This window comes from Dama dama, chromosome 5 (genome assembly GCF_033118175.1).
Source record: "Dama dama isolate Ldn47 chromosome 5, ASM3311817v1, whole genome shotgun sequence".
In the NCBI taxonomy this organism is placed as follows: domain Eukaryota; kingdom Metazoa; phylum Chordata; class Mammalia; order Artiodactyla; family Cervidae; genus Dama; species Dama dama.
Window position 1 is genome coordinate 115,756,274 of NC_083685.1, and position 23,102 is coordinate 115,779,375.

The 23,102-nt window shown below is 45.9% G+C and overlaps 1 protein-coding gene across 4 annotated transcripts in view; it reads left to right on the top strand.

The window, feature by feature from the left end:
- MYL4 (myosin light chain 4) overlaps nt 1-23,102 on the top strand; it is a 36,595-nt gene that overhangs the window by 10,707 nt on the left and 2,786 nt on the right. The window contains exons 1-4 of one of the 4 annotated variants that reach the window (XM_061144302.1): nt 1,848-2,088; nt 12,167-12,323; nt 15,992-16,019; nt 21,670-21,819. In XM_061144302.1, coding sequence (XP_061000285.1) covers nt 12,201-12,323; nt 15,992-16,019; nt 21,670-21,819 — 301 coding nt within the window. In that variant the 5' untranslated portion in view covers nt 1,848-2,088; nt 12,167-12,200. Of the gene's footprint in view, nt 1-1,847; nt 2,089-9,563; nt 9,614-11,804; nt 11,894-12,166; nt 12,324-15,991; nt 16,020-21,669; nt 21,820-23,102 lie in introns of those variants that run through there. The other 3 variants (XM_061144305.1, XM_061144304.1, XM_061144303.1) reach the window with 3 other exon arrangements.

A 23,102-nucleotide genomic window follows, 5' to 3' on the forward strand; every position in this document is an offset into this window, starting at 1 on the left:
AGTGTCTGAAGAGGCTCATCAGAATATGCATCTTGGTTGAGGTGAGCACTGAGATGTGCTGCAGGGTCTAGGGCTCAAGGACTCTGCAAACTCAAAGGGAAAGCGATAAATGGCAGGCAAATTAACTTGTCTGGAGTGAAGGCTATGTAAGCTTCTTTGAAATGGCGATGTTGGGGACAGTTGATAAGCTCTGGGTTCCAGGCTGATGACTTTAGACTGATAAAATAGACCCAGAGAGATGCCAGGGGTGACAGAGCTGGGGAATGACCTCATGAGAATGGAATCGGAGAAAGATTATGTTAACAGCTGAGGATTATGTGAAGTGGAGAAGAGAGTAGGGGCTGGGAATGCAGCAAAGAGGCTCCTAGGCAGTGTAGGCAACTCTCAGCTTCTATTATGGTAGGGTCCTAGATGGTTGATGAAAATGGAAATGGTTCTGAGTTACTCATTTATGGTGAGAAATATTCTTATCTAATTCCTTCTCCTTAGGGCATTAAGATTCTAACCAGAAGGCAGCTTGATGAGTAAAGACTTTGAACCAAAAGAGTGAATTGGATGATCTTACTATTATCTCCTTTTCCTCAGAAGGGGCACATATATCTGACTGCTAGGTGGTGCAGTGGTGAAGAATCTGCCTGCCAATGCAGGAGACACAAGAGATGCAGTTCGATCCCTTGGTTGGGAAGATCCCCTGAAGTACGAAATGGCAACCCACTCCAGTATTCTTGCCTGAAGAATTTCATGGACAGAGGAGCCTGGTGTGCTACAGTCCTTGGGGTCTCAAAGAGTCAGATACGACTGAGCACGCATGCTAGACAAAAAATATCTGTATCATTTGGAGAGGACACCAACCGAATCATAAATTCTTTGTTTCTCCCTTTTCTAAGTTCTAAGGAGACTTTCATTTTTCTCTAAATAAATTGCACAGCAATGGTTTAAACACAGACTTGATCGATTCCAGTCTTGAGTATACACCATAGTTGTCTTAAGTAGACATTGTTATTATTGTTTATCTGTTTTTGTGTCACAAATATGTGATTTGGGAAATGGGTGATTAGCTAGGTTTAAAACATACTGAGTTTGAAGTGCCTCAGGTGAGAAATGTCCAAAGGTCAATTGAAAATGTGAAGCTTGATCAATTTAGGAAGGAACCTGGGACTTGAGATCTTTTTCAGGTAGGATTCTAAGTGCTTTCTTTTTGGGGGTTATGTTACACCTCATAAAACTTAGTGAGGCTATTTATCATTACATTAAAACTGTATTGATTTATACATCTGCATCCTCTATACCAAAAGGAAAAGGGGAGTGGCAGAGGATGAGATGGTCAGATAGCATCACTGACTCAATGACATAAATTTGAGCAAACTCCAGGAGACAGTGGAGGACAGAGGAGCTTGGCATGAGGCAGTCCATGAGGTTGCGAAGAGTTGGACACGAGTGAGTAACAACAGTCCTCCATACCAGACAGTGAGCTCCCTGGGGTCAGGGATGGCCTCTTACTCATCTTAGTCAAAGTACCTGCCTACTGTGGGTGCTCATTAAGTGTTGAATGAGTGAATGAGAGTAGTCTGGATAAAGGAGATGAAGGAAAAGAGGATCAGTGACAACTTTAGTGTTGGAAGTACAGAGAAGGCCTTGAGGTATCTAAGACCACAGATCTAGTCACAGAACAGTCGTCGATGGAGTGCTAGGGAGGAAGTCAGAATTCAAGAAGTACAAGAAGAAGCTGGTGTAAAGCGAAACCGAGAAAAGAGAATCATCTTTAGAACTGAAAGCACATGCTGAGAATAAATGCCTGCTAGGAGTCTGAGTCGCTTCCTCCTTACTTAAAGCCATCCATACTCTGGGTGCCAGGCCAGCTCTTCCACTGATGCCTTCTTGCTTCCATGCTCCCTGGAGTGGGTGCAGCAGGCCTCCCCTAGAGGGAACCCGCATCAGCAATTTCAGCTCCTACCGTTGCTGTAGCTTCTTGTCCCACGTCTGCCATGACTTACAGTGTGACCTTGGGCAAGTCATCCCCTTTCCTCTGAGCCTCTAAAGTCCCTGGCAGCTGTCAGGATGTCTGGGAGAACACAGTTCGGATGACTGGTGAGAATTCCAACTTGCCCTTTGCGGCGTTTCTTCTATAAGTTGCCTTGCCAAACACCAGCTGTCCTGGGCTCTGCTTTTGGTCCTCCGGCTGACTCTCACCCACCTGTTACTGGGCCCCTCCCGGCGTCCTTCTTCCGCAATGCAGTTCACAGATGCGCCACTAGGCGGCACTGCCTTGACCTCAGCACAGAAATTAGCTTCAACCATTGAGGCCGACTATTGAGTGGTGAGGTCAAACTTGGTGGCATTTTCCATCGGAACTAAAATAGCCGAGGAAATGAAGTTTGAGGAAACGATTTAAGTGCTCTGAGAGCCGGTGCTACCGTAATCCTTGAAATTTTGATTTTAGACGCCTTTCTACTTGTTTTCTGCTTTTACCTCAGGTGCCCTGGGCCTTAAGAGTCGCTGAGACTTCAGGTGACTCACTGCTTTTTTTTCTCTTTCCTTGGTGGCAAGGAATCTCATATACAGAGGACCGGGTTAATCACTCTCCTTGACTTATAGCCTTCTTTCATCAGTGGTTGATATAAAGCCTCTCTTGTTTAATTGATTATTCCCTCTTATCTCATTACCCCTTCCATCTAAACTACACTCAGCATTATAGCATTAGGCAACCATCAGATATTTTTAATGTGTATTTCTTTTGTTTATGTGTGTTCTTGAATAATAATACTTCTAGTATGTATGTATTTTAAACTTTTTCATGTATTTTATTCCACCCGGTGTATCCAAAATTTTATCTCAAGATGTAATCAATATAAAAATTACTGAGATATATTACATTCTTTTTTGTCTTCAAAATCCACTGTGTGTTTTACTCCTACAGTGTACCTCAATTTGGATGCTAAATTTTCATCAGAAATACTTGAACTGTTTTTAGACTATAAAATTAATAGTTGAAAAGTAGATTCATGTACATGAGTTGTTCCAAGCATGCTTTAAAATTTTCCAGTAACTGAATTAAATACCAAAAAAAACACCCCACTTTCTTTTAATATCTGCATCCAAATTGACAAAATTGTTTCATTTTATAGTTGATTTAACTTTGAAGCAAAAGCATATATCAGTTTCAAAACTATGTCCAAGATAAGTAAATTTACCAACTCGCCTGTCAATCAGTACTATTCACATGAAATTTAAAGAGATATTGCACAAATTGAAAAGCAACTCTAAGATGTATTAATACCAACATTTAAACTTTCTTGTTGTTTTTGTAGCCAATTTACATAATACTATTGATTACAATGAAAATCTCCTGCATATTTGTTAGAAAACTTTGCACTAATTTGCACTATGAGAAATTTCAGTTTTAGCATAAATTCTCATATCTGTCTAGCTAATTTGCAAATAAGCATTTTCTTTCCTTGAAGCTTCAATTTTAGCTCCTTCATAACCAATGTATCAGTAGATTGTATGCACATTTTTTTCCCCAATTTTAATTATTTTCTCTACTTCTTTTTTCTTACTGGAGTATAATTGCTTTACAATGTTGTGTTAGTTTTTGCTGTCCAACAAAGTGAATCAGATACATGTATACACCTATCCACCTCCTCTTGAGCCTCATTCCCACCCCAACCCGCCCTACCCCATCCCAACCATCGGGATCATCACAGAGCACTGAGCTGAGCTCCTAGTGCTACACAGAAACTTCCCACTGCTGCTGATGCTAAGTCGCTTCAGTCGTGTCCGACCCTGTGCGACCCCATAGACAGCAGCCCACCAGGCTCCCCCGTCCCTGGGATTCTCAAGGCAAGAACACTGGAGTGGGTTGCCATTTCCTTCTTCAATGTGTGAAAGTGAAAAGTGAAAGTGAAGTCGCTCAGTCGTGCCGACTCTTAGTGACCCCATGGACTGCAGCCTGCCAGGCTCCTCCTCCCGTGGGATTTTCCAGGCAAGAGTACTGGAGTGGGGTGCCATTGCCTTCTCCAAACTTCCCACTAGCTATCTATTTTACACATGGTAGTGCAAATATATATATATATATATATATATATGCATATATTTTTTAATTTATAGAAGTGTTATCATGGCTTAGATCTCATTCAGTTTCTCACTTATCACTGTGATCCTTTTGTGTATGCATCTAATCCTTTGCTTCTAACTGCTACATACTCTTCCATGGTACCTGTGCCTCTTACCCAGGGATTCCCAGTGATGGAGACCCAGATTGCTTCCAAGTCCTGCCACCACAAATCCTGTTCATGTCCCTTATGATCTTTTGTGAGGTTTTTTTTTTGGATGTACACTTAGCTTGATTGCTCTTCTAACCACGAAGCACTACTGCTTTTGTCCCTCATATTTCTTAGCTTTCCTGTTTCTTTGCTTTGCTTTTCTTCTTCTGGAATATATTCTGTCTTTTGTCTTTCAATTCCCTAGTACATTTCCCAGCTGTGTCCATTCCACTAATTTTCAAGTCTACTGTGTGCTCAATTTTATGCAGTTAGCTAGTTATTCATTTTTTATGCCTAACATTGCCTATTTTATTAAAGTTATTTTCCTTATTTCAACTATTCTACTTTTCTATATGTGATATTTCTGTTTGATTCTTCTTTATGTTTTCTCATTCTGGTGTCATATTGGTAATATTTGCCTTGATCTCTTTTGAAAGCAAAAGTGTTAGTTGATCAGTCAGGTGCAACTCTTTGAGATCCCATGGACCGTAGCCTGCCAGGCTCCTTTGACCACAGAACTCTCCAGGCAATACTGGAGAGGGAAATCATTCCCTGCTCCAGGGGATCTTCCTGAACGAGGGATAGAACCTGAGTCTCCTGCGTTGCAGGCAGATCTTTTACTGTTTGAACCACCTTTAACATGTTTATTAACCTACTTTTAAAATCTTGATCTGTCCTGGTCATCCTTCTACTTAAGGGACAATCTGTAATCAAGTGGGTTGTATCCATCTGAATTAGTTGTTCTCTTCACCTGTCTTGTTATTTTGCCCATGGGTACATAGGTTGCTCTGTTCAACGATGTGTACCAGCGCCATTTAGCTCAGGGGGTGAGGGTCAGGGGTGGATGAGTCCTAAGACTGAGAACCCCAGGCATCAAAACTCCCAAGTCAATCAGACCCAACCCCACAAAATAACTCCTCATGTCAGACATCACCCTTTGCCCCCCACCTCCCATGGGAGAAGCAACCTTAGGGGGAAGTGCTTCTTAGATTGCAATTCATTTGCTTGGAAAGTTGAGGGGATGAGGAGAGGAAACAACTGTCCAAAGTTCAGTTCCCCCTCCTGTTTTTGATTGGCTCCTCATGAGCACAGTGCATCTTCAATGCCCCGATGTTACCCTTACCAGCACCTGGATCAGTGTTTCTTTGTTGTTGTTTATTTGTTTTACAGAATTTTGTTGGGGAATCATTGACATACAATAATAGGCACATACATTAATTTGTACAGTTTGATAAATTTTGACTTTTGTGTACACTCCCTAAACTAACAGCCCAATCAAAATAGTGCATTTATCTATTCATCCACCCTGAAAGTTGTCCACAAAGTGATAGGTAGAAGGATAGATTTTAACGCTCCAGGGCACAAAAAGTTCATTGATAACTTTTTTATTTTTAAATATATTAATTTGATTTTGAAGTATTTGATACTTATAAAAGAATATATGTAATGTTTATGTAAGTTATGAAGCATAAAACTAGTAACCATGAACCCATCTCTCACTTTAAGAATTATAACATAAAATAGCATTGCATTTTAAAAAATGTTTTTATCATAGTAAAGGTCACATAAAACATACTAGTTTTTTAAAACAATTATTTATTTATGACTGAGTTGGTCTCAGTTGGGGTTCTCAGGCATCTCTCTAGTCGCGATGTGAGGGCTCTGGAGCATGTGGGTTCTGTAGTTGCCCCAACACAGGTAGAATCTTAATTTCTGGACCAGGGATTGAACTTATGTCCCCTGCATTGCAAGGTGGATTCTTTTTTTTTTTTCCCCACTTATTTTTATTAGTTGGAGGCTAATTACTTTACAGTATTGTAGTGGTTTTTGCCATACATTGACATGAATCAGCCATGGGTTCACATGTGTTCCCCATCCTGAACCCCCATCCCACGTCCCTCTCCACCCCAACCCTCTGGGTCATCCCAGTGCACCAGCCCCGAGCACTTGTCTCACGCATCCAACCTGGACTGGCGATCTGTTTCACACTTGATAATATACATATTTCGATGCTGTTCTCTCAGATCATCCCACCCTCGCGGAAGGTGGATTCTTAACCACTAGACCACCAGAGAAGTCCCGAAAACATACTATTTTAACTGTATTTAGCCACGCAGTTCAGTGGCACTCAGTACATTCACATTGTTGTGTAAACCAGCAGTTTGAGCCCTGAAGGCGATGTCACATCACTGTCCTAAGAAATTGCAGAGAAGAGCGATGAAAACCTCAGACACTTTTTTTTCTTTCTCTCATTCCACAGCCATGCCTGGCCACCTCCTGCCATAAACCAAAGCCACCCCTCACTCGCACCAGTTCAGAGTGGGGTCTCCCTCACCCAAAGAGTATCTCACAATTTTCTTCATTTCATGGTATTTTCTGTTTATAATTCTCCCACTGTTGACCTTGGTGGGGCAGGGCACCAGTCACACTGGTTCAATCAAGTTTAAGGATGTTGAGCACTTGCTCTGTGCTAGGCACTAAGCATTATCACCTGTATTAACTCATTTAATCTTCACAGTCACAGGTTATATTAGCAGCCCCATTTTACAGATGGGAAAACTGAGATATAAAGAAGTTAACTAAGGGGACATCCCTGGTGGTCCAGTGGCTAAGACTCCACGCTCCCAATAGGGGCTTGGGTTTGATCCCTGGTCAGCGGACTAGATCCCACATGCACAACTAAGAGTTCTTATGCCACAACTAAAGATCCTGCATGTTGCAACTTAAAAATCCCACAGGCTTCAAGAAAGATAGAAGGTCTGATGTGTCGCAACTAACATCTGATACAGCCAAATAAATAAATAAGTTAACTAGTTGTCTAATTGGCAAATTAATCAGGACTCTAACCCAGGACTCTAACTTCTGAGTGGGTCCTTGTGGCAGAGCCTGGCTTGTCCAGTACCCTCTAGGGGGACAGATAAAAGCAGTGTTGGCCAGGGCTTGCCCCATGATGTCCAGCTGATGAGACACTGGCCAGACGAGAGGAGGGGGGTGGTGACAAGAACAAGGCATTAACAGCCAGGCCTGTTGTCAGCAGCGTTTGATCCCGGGCAGGAGGCTCTAACTGATCTCTCTCAGGGCAGGACACAGCGCTGGGTGGTCAGAGGCGAAGGGAGGAGGATGTGTGAGTGTGTGTCAGCCCAGCCCAGTCGGTCCGGTGGTCTCCGTCCTCCCCTGTGCGTTTGTCCAGATTCAACACGTGGTGTAAGCTGATTGGTGTGAACTGTTCTGCGTTTTCCATCTCCTCCTCCTGTTGGCAGCATGTGAGTGGCTGCACCCACTCTGGCTGGGGACCATGCCTCCCCGGAGGCTGCAGTCAGGCTGCTGGTTCTTGCCACCTCTTCTTTCCTTTGCTTTGATTGGTCAACACGTATTGAAGGATAAAACCCTGCTGTAGGCCCCCTGAAGGGTACTTTCAGGAGAGTGTGTGCGCTCAATGGTGTCTGACTCTGGAATCCCATGGACTGTCGCCCGCCAGGCTCTTCTGTCCATGGGGTTCTCCAGACAAGAATACTGGAGTGGGTTGCTATGCCCTCCGGGGGATCTTCCCAACCCAGGGATCGAACCCCCATCTCTTCCGTTTCCTGGAAGGTGGATTCTTTACCACTGTGTCACCGGAGAAGCCTTAAGGGTATTCTAGGTGGATGAGATTGGAAGCAAATGGCAGTGACTGTGAGGCAGAATGAGGACCATAAGAAAGTGGAACCTCCGATCCAGTTCCTGGGGTCTCATGAACTGTGGGCAACACTGAGTTTGAGTAATAACAAGGCTAGTGTCAGGTATCTTGACTCTTGATGCATGTTTCTTCCTGGGAAACCATAGCTCCCCTCTAGTCACTTCTGAAGTGCTAGCCACTTTGTTTTTAGCTGAGGTTGCTTAAAGAGAGTCAGAAATTGATTTGAGGAGCGTCTCCTTCCCCACTGAGGTTTCAGGCAGGCAGGTTCCTTGTCTGAATGTCACTGACAGGCAGGCTGCCTGGCCCCAGGGAGCTGCTACATGCTTTTTGAGCCACAAATATTTCACTCTGTGGGTACGCAGCGGCTGCCCTTCCCCTCTCCCGTTCCCTTCCACCTCTTTCTCGTTCCTAAACCCACACCTTACAATCACATTAGCTACTGCCACCTTAGTCATCCCTCCCTCCTGGGGGCCCCTCTCCTGCCTGTCTTTTTGGGAAAGCTGAGAAACCAGAGCCCACCTCTAGCTTCCTCTGCCTCAGAACGCAAAGTGAAATTGACAAGTCTTGTTGTTTCCTCTGTGCCAGAGATGGCTTGTGGTGCCTAACTAATATTTCATACAAAAGCTGGAGAAGAAAATGTTTACTGTTAAGGATCCTGAGGGTGCTGGGCCCAAGATTTAGAAATGGCAAAATCAGGATTCAGACCTGTGCTTGTCTGCCTCCAAAGCCCACGCCTTTTCTGTGTTTCCAGATCCCCCAGCCCAATTCAGCTTTCTAACCTCAGAGCTTTGTTCCCAAGAAGGCTGGACACTTTGCTTTAACCTTAGAATTGAAAGCATTTAAAAAAAAACTTAAAGAATAAATAAAAGAGGAGAAAAAAGAAAAAGAAAGGAAAAGACAGCCTTCTAGCTGCCTGTCTTTTGGCGATCATACTTCTTCCCAGAATGGTTAGAATAACTTGTTCTTCTATTCAACTGGTTATTTTTAAACCTTTAAACCATAGAACTATATCCTAGGAAATGACTGTGGGGCCTCTAGCATATAAACACACAGGAGTCATACTGATTGAAGTGGCAGGGGTATGTCCCTTACAGCCGGAAGCCAGTTAAGGAAGCCTTCCATATCTGTTGACCCCTGAAAGCTCCTGATTATCTCTCATTTTAGAGATAAGGAACCTGGGGCCCAGACGGGGAAGTGGCTGGCAGTCAGGACTAGTAATGTCCGGCTCTTGTAGCTTCTGGCCTGCAGCTTTCTTTCTTTCTTTCTTTTTTTTTTTTAAATAATTTTGATTTGTGTATTTGTTTTTGGTTGCACTGGGTCTTTGTTGCTGGGCAGGCTTTCTCTAGTTGCGACAAGCGGGGTGTACTCTTTGTTGTGGCGGGCTGGTTTCTCGCTGCGGTGGCTTCTCTTGTTGCGGAGCATGGGCTCTACCTCGGGGGCTTCGGTAGTTGCAGCATGCGGGTTCAGGAGCTGTGGCTCCCTGGCTCTAGAGCACAGGCTCAGGAGTTGTGGCTGTGTTGCTCCAGGGCATGTGGGGTCCTCTCGGACCAGGGATCGAACCTGTGTCTCCTGAATTGGCAGGCAGACTCCCGTCCTCCACTGCGCCATCAGGGAAGTCCCTGGCCTGTCGCCTTCTACAGTGTGGCTGTCTCTGCACCTCGTCCAGGAAGGGAATGTGAGTCGGGGCAGAGAGAGAAGGAGAGACTGGGCTTCCTCTTCCCTCCTTCCTCATCACCAACAACCTGAGCTCCCAACACCCTTGGAGGAGGTATTCAGGGAGAAGACAGCTGGGAATACTGAAGGGTGCTAGCAGGTGACAGGAGTCAGAAGGAAGATAGAAGGCAGAAGGGGTAGGGGGAGGAGAAAAAGAGCCAAGGAGCTGCCATGCCAGCCCAGGACGGGACGGGCCTAGGGTTTGGGCCCTGGTCTTGCTCTAGGATCCCTTGGATTTGTCCTGGTCCCCTTTCCTGGGTCGGTATCTTTTTAAATATGTATTTATCTATTTGGCTGTGTGGGGTCTCAGTCAGCACAGGGCCTCTCTAGCTGTGGCATCAGGCTCAGCAGTTGTGGCCCGGGCCTAGTTGCTCCGCAACACATAGCATCTTAGTTCCCGAGCAGGGATAGAGCCACATCCCCTGCCCTGCAAGGCAGATTCTTATCCACGGGACCACCAGGGGCGCCCCCTACCTGTTTTCCTTGGAGGTTTCCACGTGCAGGGTACAAGAGGGGCAGGTAGTGTAGGAACACCAGGTGGACACAGGGAGCCGGGATTAGCCGGCCCCGCTCTGCCCATGAACAGCCGAAGGTCTCACGGTAGCTCTGAAGTCTCCTGGGCCTCAGGTTCCTCGTCAAACCAGGTGGGATGAGACGATCTCTAAGGGCCCTTTTGACTCTGATGATGGCACCTGGAGCCTGTGCTGAGGGAGCCCAGAGAATGGGCAGATGCGGACTCCGGAGCACCAGGTGTTAGGTGCTCTAGAAATCTTGTTTTATAGGAAAGGAAACCGAACCTAGAAAGGCTCTGACTTTTCTGCTTCTCTCAGCTTTATTTCTCTTCATCCTCTGAACTATAGAGCTGCAAGATTCAACGCAAAGCAATTCTATGCAGTGGATAAGCTTTTTTATCATTGTTTTTCTGAACTTTTTAACTTTCAATTTTTTTTTTTTTAACAAAAACAGTACATGCTCGTAAAAATGTCCATGAATACAGGAAGTGAAAAAACTAAAAAACTGAAAATTGCTGTCATCCTCCTGTCCTTACCCTTCGAGTCCCCAGGGGTGTCTCCTGTTGACAGTTTGGTGTGTATTCTTCCTGACCTTTCTGATGAACCACAAACATACGTGTCCCCCACTCTATGGGATTATAGTATCAATTATTCAAGCATAAGTCTTCCCATGTGGCACAGTGGTAAAGAATCAGCCTGCCAATGCAGGAGACTCTGGTTTAATCCCTGGGTCGGGAAGATCCCCTGAAGTAGGAAATGGCAATCCAGTCCAATATTCTTGCCTGGGAAATTCCATGGACAGAGGAGCCTGGAAGGCTACAGTCTATGGGTTGCAAAGAGTTGGACACAACTGAGCATTCATGTGCTGCATTGAAGCATAAACTTTAGAATCAAACACACCTTTGTTCTAATCCTAGTTTGTAGCTCGTTAGCTGAATGGCCTTGCTATTTGACTAGTTTTAGTCTCATCCTCCTCATGTACAAAATGGGAGTAATAGTAATATCTACCTTATAGGATTGTAGGGAAGATTTAAGGAAATTTTGTATGAATGACAGTTAACTACAAGTGCCTGATACATAGTAAGCACTACACACACACACGCACACAGACACACACACACACAGACACACATATACACAGACACAGACACACACAGACACACAGACACACACACACATACACACCCAGGGGGCACAGAGTGAGTTACAGGTATAGTAAAAATGAGACTCAAGTTTTCTGACCTCTAGTCTCATTGACTTTCAGCCAAACTGTCTGCTTCTCACTCTGTCCCTGCTGGGCGCAAGTTACATGCTCCATTTTTGTTGAATGAATGAAGCTGTAGGGGGTGAACCCAGGAATCTGATGTCTGCGGGAGTTCCTGGGGAGCCACCTCTGAGAGATGGAGGGTTTTACCCTGTGGATTGGGAGGGTGTGAGACAGTGCGGGTTGGCCCCACCAGCTGCTGCTCCGGGGCTGCAGGCCGGAGTTGAACCTCAGGGCAGAGCCGAGGCCCCAGAGTGGCTCTCGGCTTAAAGGATCTTGGCTTAAAAGGAATGTGCAGTGGGCTGCCTCTGCTCAGGAGGGGCTAAAAAAAGCCTGGCCCTCCCCTGGGCTTTGTGTGAGGGTTATCAGCTGCTCAAGTCAGCTCATCTCTCTGGCTGGACTCTGGCATTTTTGAGAGGCTCTGTTTCCCTGGCCCCTCTGGGTGTCCACCAGTTGACAGGAAGGGGTCAGCCTCCCTGTCCCCGAGGTGGAGGCCGCGGGGCGTGTGAAGTGTGGGGGGAAGGGCCGGGGGAGGGGGCTGGTGGCCCCAAACCTGGTGACAATGCTCAGTTGTCCACTGTACCCTGCTGGTGTTTCTTCCTTTTATAGTCAGCAGCAGTTGCTCTCGCTCTCACCCAGCCCCTCTCTGGGGGCTCCTGCCCAGGATAAAAGGGGCAGGAGGCGGCCCAGGCTCCCATCTCATCTCCCCGGCGCTCCACATCTCTTGATTCCTTCCTAGATCCCACCTCCTCGGGAGAGCCCAACAGGACAACATGCCTCCCAAGAAGCCTGAGCCTAAGAAGGAGATGGCCAAGCCAGCCACAGCCCCGACCCCGTCTCCTGCCCTACCTCCTGAGCCCCTCAAGGAACCTGCCTTTGACCCCAAGAGCGTAAAGGTGAGTGAGCCTTAGCCATTGGGATGAGGGTGGGCTGACATTCAGGGTTCTCTTGGCCCTGGAGCTCAGAGATCTGCTTCATGGAGGCTGGACCAGGGTGAGGGCTGAGGTGTCCGCGCCCCCGATCCTAGTCCCAGGGGCGATGGAGAAGGTGCTGGGGAGCGCTCTTTTGGTTGGTAGGCTGTTCCTTTGCCTCAAGAACAGCTTTCTGCCCTGACTGAGGAAGCCCTGTCCTGTTATCCGACATTTGCTCAGCAAAGTCGGAAATGGCAGGAGGTGCAACCAACCAACCACCCAAACTATTTTTCAAGCACCATAGTGAAGAAAAAAGACTGTGTGATATCTTTAAGAGAAAAGACGCAGAATAATCACTTCCAGTTTACTGCAGAGTTGATGATGTCAATAGCGAGGCAGCATGATCTCTGTGTGCTGGGGTCAGGGAAAGGCTTCACTTGCAAAGACCCTTGCAGTGGATGGGTGGTGGGGGGCAAGGAGACCCTAGGTAAGGTGAGAAGAGCCAGCTTGCCTCTCCTTTTCCCTACCCAGGTGAGCCCCTCCTGTGTGGGTTCTAGAATCATTCAGTGTTTCTCTTTCTCCCTCACTTAGAGCCCTCACTTCATAATGAGGTGTTGAGAGAGTTTTGGAGGTTGCATTGTTTGGCAGGCCATCAGTTATGGCCCAGTGGTCAGGAGGCTGGTGTTCGACTCTCAGCCCATGTTGTCTCCTTTCCTCCTCATCTGCGCCCTTACCCTGGGCTCCTGCTTGGAGTAGGCAGTGGTCTGGCCCATCCCAGTCTGAGACCCTCTGTCTCAGCAGGTGTGGGGGCTGGGCTAGGCTTCCTTGGCTGCCCCAGCCCTGTTCCCTCTCCGCCCCGCCCTGCTCGCCTCACACCTCCAAGGAAGGCTCCTCTCCTTGGAGCTGGTGTAGACCCTGCCTGCTGATTCAGTCATTTTAGGCCTCTCAGTTATCTGGCCCAGCTGCTTAAGGAATGGAACTGGGAGGGGATGGGTCATGGAAGGAGGGGGTCAGAGCCCCCTGGAGACTGAAACAGTTTTAAGCGTTGGCACCAGAATGTAAAAGGTCAAGTGGCTACTGGTATGAAAAGCTATTAATAACTGGTTGGGAATGGTGGGCCCTTGGGGATCTCAGCCTCAGGGCAGAGCTGGGGGGTTGGTGAGGAATCAGATCAACACTACAGCTCAGGGCCTGGTTCTGTAACAAAGAGGCCAGGAAACTAGCCCCCAGAACTCTAACTGGATGACCCTTCTTGGCCCTGCCAGGGTTCTTCCTAGTGCCCGCAGCCCTGGGGGACCTGCCACCGTGCCCAGAACCGTAGGTTTAACCTATAGTCATTCCAGCAAGGAAGCAGTTAAGCAGAACTGGCTTGGCCAAGAGATGGAGGCCGTTGCCCCACCCCTGAGCTTGGTTATGGGACACTCTGGGGAAACTGAGGCAAAGGAAAAGACCTTGAAAGTCCCTGAAGCTTTTCTAGGTCATATACCACTCCCTCTATGAGCAGAGCCTAGCAAGAAAAGCTGACTATCTTCCCCTTTAGGAAACCTATATTTCTGATTAGTTCTGATAATGTACTGTTCCTGTGGGTCAACCTAGTCTGGACAAGAACTGCCTGCTGGTATCAACGGAGTGCCTTCTCTTTGGCCTATCACTTCCCCTCCATCACCCACCTTCCCCAGTTTCTTGCGTCTGGTTGCAATTGTCTTCTCCATGTCTGGGTCTTCCAGTTCTAGGAGTTGTTGAAGTTGCTTTAAAGTGGAAAAAAAATTAGGTATCTTTCTGAGGGCCATTTCCCCTCTTATACTTACCCAGTTCCTTTGCTCAGAAGGTTCTTTGCTCAAAGACAGAGCAAAAGTACAAATGAAAATAAACCAGACAAAGACAAATACTGCATGGTAGCACATGCCTGTGGAATTTAAATAAAAATAAAAAGTCAAACTGGAGAAACAGAGAGGAGAAAAGTTTTTGCCAGGGGCCAGTCTGAGGATCTAACGTAAAAATGGTGACGACGACCAGTAATACCGTATTGTGTAATTAAAATTTGCTAACAGAGTAGGGGGCTTCCCAGGCGGCACGATGGTAAAAAACCTACCTGGCAACGCAGGGGACATGAGAGACACTGGTTTGATCCCTGGGTTGGGAAGATCCCCTGGGGAAGGGAAAGGCAACCCACCCCAGTGTTCTTGCCTGGAAAATCTCATAGACAGAGGAGTTCATGGGATCACGGAGAGTCAGACATGACTTAAGTGACTTGGCACGGCACAATAGAACCTGAGTGCTCTCACAAAAATAAAATAGCAAATAAATAAATAAGGTGACACATGTATCAGTTAACACATGGGAGGAATGCTTTCACAATGTATACATATATTAAATCATCACAATGTACACTTTCAAAATCTTACAGTTTTGTCAATTATACCTCAATAAAGTAGAAAAAAATTTTTTAAAATGATAAAGCAAAAGTAAACTTCAGTCCAATGTGTGTGGTTATGACTATATATTCTGATGTTATGTTTTTATATTAATATCTCTTACATGTTTTCTCCTGGGACTTAAAGCATTGCCAAGTAAGGCAAGTGGCACTGTTCCTCAGAGGGTTCATTCAAGGCATCCTTTGCCCCATTTAGGGGGTTTCTTTAGCTTTCTGGCCACCGTCACCTACACCTCTGGCAAAGCCCATCCTGGGCATGGCCACTTCCTTTCCCAACACAGTGTAACCCCTCTCCTGCTCTCCTAACTCATTCTGGCCACCTTCAGGGGTGTTCATTAATGAGGTCAGCTTCGGATGGGCACAGAGCAGCAGAACCAGAACTAGGAAGAAGAAGAAGATGCTCCAGGATTGGTTTCCACCACCAGTAGAGAGCGGATTTGAGGGGGTGGTGGTGATGGTGGATAAAGACCGTGAAGTAACACACAAGATGCTAAATTAAAATGATGACTCATGCTTGTTCATTGTCATTCATCTTCAGAGCTTTCCACCTTCTTCTTTTGTACTCAGATTTGAATTTAGGGGAAGAAAATCCAAAATTTACTCCTTCTTGCAACAGATAATTTTTGAGTACCTACTCTGTGTCAGGTTTTTTCTTTCAAATTCCCTGCTCCGTGGGGACCCTGGTTTTAAGGAGCCGAGGTACACATAAAGGCATGACTGGAAAACAGGAAGCATCCAGGGCTCGCCCACACTAGGCTCCCTGCCCCAGGGTGCCTGGGAGGGATGTGTGCTGAAGGAGGGGCTGGAGTGGAAGGGGGTGAGGGAAGGCTTCGTTGAAGGCGGTAGATTGAAAGTTAGTGTCAAGTAGAAAGGGGAGAAATCATTTACAGCTGCTAGGACGGAATTTACATTTGACCCAAAGGAATTATAATAGGGAGTTGTGTGGGCTCCGGGGTTATTCAGAGCACTTCTCTTTCCCTCTCACTTGGAGCCATCACTTCACAAGTGGTGTTGAGAGAGTTTTGGAGGCTGCAGTATTTGATAGGCTGTCAGCTGTGGCTTGGTCGTCAGGAGGCCAGTGTTTGACTCTCAGCCCATAACCTCCTTCCCTCCTCCTCCGTGTCTGCGGCGGGTGAATCAGCAGCCCCGGAAGCCGTTTCTGCTTCTCACTGGAAGCCGTTAGCAGTCCCAGCCCTGACTCCTCTGTTTCTCTCCACAGATAGACTTCACTGCTGACCAGGTCGAAGGTGAGTCCTGATAAGTCCAGCACCCCCCACACCCTCTCCGCTGTGCCTCCTGGGGAAGGGGTTGTCATGATCACCATGAGTAATCATCACTGTCGCTGCCATCATCACCACCATCACCATCATTTCATCACCATCACCAGTGCAAACCTGTATTTGAGTCAGGGTACACAAAAGCATGGCTGGAAAACTGTTATGCAAAATAGCAAGTATAGGGGATTCCCTGGTGGCCTAATGGTTAGGCTTCTGGGCTTTCACTGCCAGGGTTCAGTCCCTTGTCAGGGAACTGAGATCCTCAGTGTGCCTGAAAAAACAATCCAAAACACACCGCCACCACAAACAAACAAACAAAAACAAATAGCAAGTATGGGTTTGCTCTTTGTTGACTGTTATTACTTAAGCCCTTTACATGGATTAATTTATTTCTCACCACAACCCTAAGAGGTAGGGTAGGGACCGTCACCACCCCACTTTACAGGTGGTAAAACTGAGGCACAAAGAGGTTGGGTGGACTGCTCAGTCTCTCTCGGATAGTTGGCGGTGGAGCCAGGATTCCAGTGAAGGCAATCTGATTCCAGGCTTCAGTTCTGAACAGCTCTGCCAGACGGCCTGGAACATAACAGATGCACAGCAAAAAAAAAAAAAAAAATTTTTTTTCTTTTCTCTACCCTAAAATCTAAGATATTTAAAAACCATCATTTCTGTTGCTGTTATTGAGAAGCCCTCCTTAGGCTACCAGCTCTCTCCCTCTGCATCATGAAGTCTGCCAAGCTGCTCAGCCCCCTAGTGGTGGCAGGGCCAGCTGTGTCTTGGGGGTACCCTAGTCCACCTGTGGTCTCCATCAGCTCTTCTCTATCTTTGATGAAGGCAATTTATTTTCTCAATGTTATGTAGATATTATTAAGTGTAGCTTCTAGACAAGCCCCTCAGCCCTTCTTTTGTAGGATTCTGGTGTTTTGAGAATGAAATGTTTCATCTTGTGATATCTACTTTAGAGCCTCACCCTCACTGCAATTTATCCCTCTGTTTCCCTCATCAAATCACTCTTGAACAGGAAATCATATGAACTGGAAGGGACCTTGAAAGGTCACCCGATCAAACCCCTTGATTTTAAGCACAGGCTATATTTGAAAAATAAAACTAACACAAGCACATGATAAAAATTAGTATACTACTTAAAAATAAGTAATGAAAATAAAAATATTTTCCGCTTGCTTTCCTTTCATGCTGATCTGCTTTCCCCAAAACAATCATTGTTAACAGGTCTACGTATCCTTTGATAAAAATATATCATGTTACACCAGTATGTATGTGTAAAGTTTACACAGATTGAGTCCTATGGTGCATACTGTCCTGCATCTTTCATTTAATATGCATTTGGGTTCAACAATATATAACATAGTATCTATTATTTATCTATTTAAATATCTTTTTTATATTGAACACAAAAACAGTTCTACCTCATTCTTTTAAACCATTGTATAGATTCTCACACGTGGATGTACCTTTTAATCCAATTAGCTCATATTTCTAGACCTTCAAATTATCCCCAGGTGGGGGAAAAATCATCATGCTTTCCCCAGGAGACTTTCCTAGCAATGAGTCAAAGGATATGTGCATTTTATTATATTTATTTATTTATTTTTTAATTAATTAATTAGGCTGCCTCAGGTCTCTGGGGCACGCAGAGTCTTTGCCATGTATTGCAGGATCTTATGTGATAGGTCACAGACTCTCTAGGTGTGGAGAGTGGGCTTAGCTGCTCCTCGGCATATGGATCTTGGGGCTTCCCAAGTGGCGCTAGTGGTAAAGAACCCGCCTGCCAATGCAAGAGACATAAGAGATGCCGGTTTAATCCCTGGGTCAGGAAGATTCCCCTGGAGAAGGAAATGGCAACTCATTCCAGTATTCTTGCCTGGAGAATCCCGTGGACAGGGAGCCTGGTGGGCTGCAGCCCACGGGATCGCAGAGTCGGACAGAGCTGAGTGACTAAACACATACATGTGGGATCTTAGTTTCCTGACCAGGGATGGAACCGGCGTCCTGCATTGCAAGGCGGATTCTTAACCACTGGACCACCAGGGAGGTGTCAAGTCTACGTGCATTTAAAATTGAAATAGTTATTGTCAAGTTTCTCCTCCCAAAAAGCCAGTTACTCACAAAAAGGGCATGATGATGGCAGATGCATTTTGAATCTAGTGAACTAAATCTGACTCCATTTTTGCATTATTCTGTTGACACCCACTTTCTGCCAATAGTCTGGAGTGCTGTGAAATTCTTAAAATTGATTTTAATGCATTTTAGTTACATATATTGACTTCCCAGGTGACTCAGTGGTAAAGAATCTGCCTGCCAATGTAGGAGACTCGGGTTTGATCCCTGGGTCAGGAAGATCCCCTGGAAATGGAAATGGCATCCCACTCCAGTATTCTTGCCTGGGAAATCCCATGAACAGAGGAGTCTGGCAGGCTACAGTCCATGGGGTTGCAAAAGAGTCAGAAATGGTTTAGCGACTAAACAATAATAACAAGTTAAATTTATACTCATTGTATATACAAACACAGTGGTACCCAGGAAGACTAGAAAATCAATGATAAAAATTTTTCATTTCCCAAGTGAGAATCCTGGTCAAAGCCAACTGGGACAGCTGGCTGCCTCTTTTCTCCATGAAGATTTTCAGGGCTGGGTCTTAACTGATCCCAGGCTTTCATCCCTCTGACTTTGAAGGCAGTGTTCCTTAGGTTGGATTTGAATTGTTTCGGTTTTGATTTTGTTCCCATCTCTTCCTTTGCTCCTTGGTGAACCTGAAGACGATTTTCTTCTGTTTTGCTGGAAAGAACATGATTTGGAACCGGGAGACTTGGCTATTAGCCCTAAATCTGCCGCTGGTGTCCATGAGACTTAGTGCAAGTCACTTTTTTAAACCTGAATTCTCTCCTCTGCAAACTGAAGGTATTCGATTCTCTTCAATTCAGAAATTCTGTGATTCTTTTCAGCATTCTCTAGATAACCTCCATCTATATGAGGATAGTCATCAAATCCTTTCTTAGCTTTGTAATCTCCAGGTGATATAGCCCCAATTTCTTTTATTTATTTATTTTTTCCTCATAGGAGCTGGTTTCTAACTCCTGACTTCCTTCTCTGGTCCCTCTCCAGATTTCCACACCCCTTTGGAAAGGGATCATCAGCATTGCTCATTGCTCTAGCAGGCAACTCGCTACTATAGAACTTTGAGAAAAAGTTTCTTCAGAGACCATGAGTGTCATCTCTCATATTCCTTGAGATCGCTGGGCTAGTTTTCCCCCTAGTTGCAATCCTAGATTTCAGTGTCGGGTTTTTATGTGTGCTCCAGCCTTCCCAGCAGGCAGGAATATTCACTGGGACAACAGGCCACTTCCTTCTCCTCCTCTCTCCTCACTTGTTTTCCTTAATAGTTGGCTGGAAGTCACATCTGCAGTGGCCTACAAATGAGGATAATAATACCTATAGTATAAAGTTTTTGTAAATATAGATGGGATAATTCATGCAAAGTTATCAACTCAGAGGCTGGCCCACGATAAGTGCTCAAACCATAGGTCATCATTCTTATTATTTTCCTCTTGTTCAATCTTCCTGTTATTTATTCCTGTTAAATATCATTCTTTTATGTGGAGATTGCATCTTTAAGTTTGCCCTCACTCTTTTGAATGAATTAGAAGTTCCAAAAGCCTGATTGCATCTTTAAGTTTGCCCTCACTCTTTTGAATGAATTAGAAGTTCCAAAAGCCTGAGTGCAGATTCAACTACCATATTTATCGGGCAATGAATTTGTGCCAGAAGCCATGTTAATAGCTATACATGTTAAGAGTTAAATTCTTCTAACAAAGCTGTGAGGTCAGTGCTATTCCTTTTGACAGAGGAGGAAACCAAGGTTCAGTGAGGTTATGTGGCTTGGCTAAGATCACACAGTTAAGTGTTAAAATTGGGATTGAAGTCAGTGAGAGATTACTTACAGTATTGTTGGGGAACTGACAGAGTTAAGATTTTTTACATGTGCTATTGTATTTTATTTGAATGTAATTTAAGGATCCTATGGGGCAGGTGCCATTTATAAAAGAAGAGGTTTATAGAGGTTAAATATTTACTTGCCCGAGGTCACATAGCAAGTAAGCAACGGAAATGGAATTTGAGCTCAATTATTTAGTAATTTGAAAGACATGCGGTTTTATCTCTTTGCAATTCATACAAAGTCTAATAAAGAGCTGCAGGTAAACGTCTTGGGGAACCTGTTTTGATATGTGGAATGATTTGTAAATAATCCATATGCCGCCTCTGAGGAAGTAAGTGTTTCTAAAGTATTTAGAGAGGATTAAAAACAGCTTTTCTCCTAAGTAGTCCACACATTCTTCTTAGGTTTATATTGTTAATCCACTTTGTAAACCGCTTCTTCATGGGTAGCACAAGGGTACTTCAATGCCATACCCAGTTCAAATTATCCCCGGTAATGAGCCGGTTGAACCCAAATTGATGAGGACTTAAGGTTGTTTGCAAAGGGCCCAGGAGTGCCTTCATTCAGCCTGGCGCCTTGGGCTCCTGCACTGGCATCTTCTGCGAGCCTGGCTTCAGAACTAGAAATATAATAATAACCGCTTGCCTTCTTCCCTGGTGGCACTGGTGGTAAAGAATCCACCTGCCAATGCAGGAGATGCAAGAGACGTGGGTTTGATCCCTGGATTGGGAAGATCCCGGAGAAGGGCATGGCAACCCACTCCAGTATTCTTGACTGGGAAATCCCATAGACAGAGGAGACTGATGGGCGACAGTCCATGCGGTTGCCAAGAATTGAATGTGATTGACTTTACACGCGCATGCGCGCGCACACACACACACACACACACACACACACACACACACTGTTGGCCAAGTCCCTTACCACGTGTTAAGCACCACGCTTGGAGGGCTTTGTCATCCCCCCGAAGCCCCAACAGGTGCACACTGTCATTCCACCGTAGAGCTGAGAGACAGAGCGCCCACGGAAGTTAGGAGCTTGCCCGAGGCCACCTGTGGGTCAGTGGCAGAGCTGGGGTGGGTTGACTGTCCAACCTTGCCACCTTGTCCAGCCTGAGGGCTCCCTTTCAGCCTGGGATAGGCCGTACTGTTATTGGCTGACTTCTGAACGGGTCTTATCACTTTGCAGAGTGGCTCACACACTGCCCCCTCCTTTGGCACTCAACTGGGCGGGTCAGGTGAGGACTGACGCTTGGTATCTTTGCTTAAGGAGACTGAGACCCAGCTCAGCTTACTCTACATTGATTGGCAGAGCCAGGAGGAGAACCCAGGAGTCCTGACTCTTGAGCCAGTGCTTTTTACTTCCCTGGAAAGATGAGTGGATGGGAAGGGCAGAGGCAGGGGAGATGTCAACTGATGTGACAAGTGGTTGCTGGAAGAGATCCCAGGCCCAATGCTGGAACAGGTCATGGGGGCTCCAGGATACTTCTTTAGTTGTCAGAAGATGGGGTGGGCATGGGTTCCAGGGAAGGGCTGGTGTGCTGGCTGTAGAGAAATATTTTATCAACTCCGTTGACCTGCTCTTCAACAAGGGTAGATGCTGATCAGCCCCTAGTCACTGCCTTCGCTTGGCCCCAGGGGGCTGCAGTCAGTCTTTTCTCTGCAGAGTTCAAAGAGGCCTTTTCGTTGTTTGACCGGACCCCGACTGGAGAGCTGAAGATCACCTATGGGCAGTGTGGGGACGTGCTGCGAGCCCTGGGCCAGAACCCCACCAACGCTGAGGTGCTGCGTGTCCTGGGCAAGCCCAAGCCGGAAGGTCAGCCTCCCCTCCCCACCCCTGGGGCTCTCTCCTTTCAAGGCCAACCTGCTCGCCCCAGGTAACCTGCCTCCCATTTCTAGAATTACCCGGAAACATCTGGCACTTGGTCATTCCTCAAAAGAGTGTGACCTGGGCTTGTTCTCATTTTCTCCGTGAGTGTGGGAACTCCTGGGGAGCAGGCGCGACTTTCTACTGCTTCAGTGTCTTCCTCTGATGCACAGGGTGCCTGGAACATGGGGCAGAGGGGCTGGGAGGGAAACTGGGAACTGATCATCACCCCCACCTCCACCAGAAATTGTGGGTGAGGGGTTACAGCACAGCGATGTCCTGTGACCACCCTGAGTTGTATCACGGATAATGTGTTTCTGATAATACAGCACTGAGATTGCAAATTATTCATTTAATATAAGTTAGAGCAGACGCAGGCTCAGCTCTATAATGATGCCTGTTTCACTGGTTTGCATTAGATAGGTTTTGGTGAATGAGGTGAATGAGAAAGCGGTGCAAGGGGTCCCATTTGTGAATGTCATCTGTCACTGTGGCAGTCAGGCTAACAGCTGCCCTAACACATGAGTCCTTCTCAGGGGCCAGGGCTGGGCGGACCTGGGCAGGAGCCCTTAGCCAGGGTGGATCATTTCTAGAGATTTCCTGGGCCCAAATTGGGGCCTTCCTGCCCTCTTCCTTGGTTCTGGGTCCTTCCCCTCCTACTCTTGCTGGGGAAGACACCAGCAATGCTGAAGGATGTGGCTCAGAAAGGACCAGAGGACCAGGAGCCTGCCTGTGTCAGTAGAGCTTCTCAGAGGGCAAAAGATATTTGGGTCTTTCCATTGTGGGTGGTTTCTGGGTTATAAAGGAAAGCAATGCCAGCCTTGGGATACTCAAAAATGGTTTTACCTCTATGAAAGTAAAAATTTTTTTTTTTAAACTTTGGTAAATATTCAAGAGTTTTTATTCCAGGTTTCTCATCTTTTTCTTACTGTTCAGTAGGAATTATTTAAATAATTATCTATTGCAATCTGTAGTTTAATAACAGAAATTATCTTTTGCCAATTTCTTCTTGCAGTTTATAGCTTGTCAAAAACACAAAAGTAAATGAAAGCTTTTAACACACAACAGTGTGGGAGAAAGGTGCTAGTCATTACTGATTCAGACTTGCTGCAGGTGGTGGGGACGAGGAAGGGGACTCAAATTTGGAGTTGTGCGAAGTTTTGTTTTTGCAGTCTTGTCAGTTTACCCATGAGACTGGGAGTTTGTCACGTGTCCGAAGTCTAAGTTGTGAA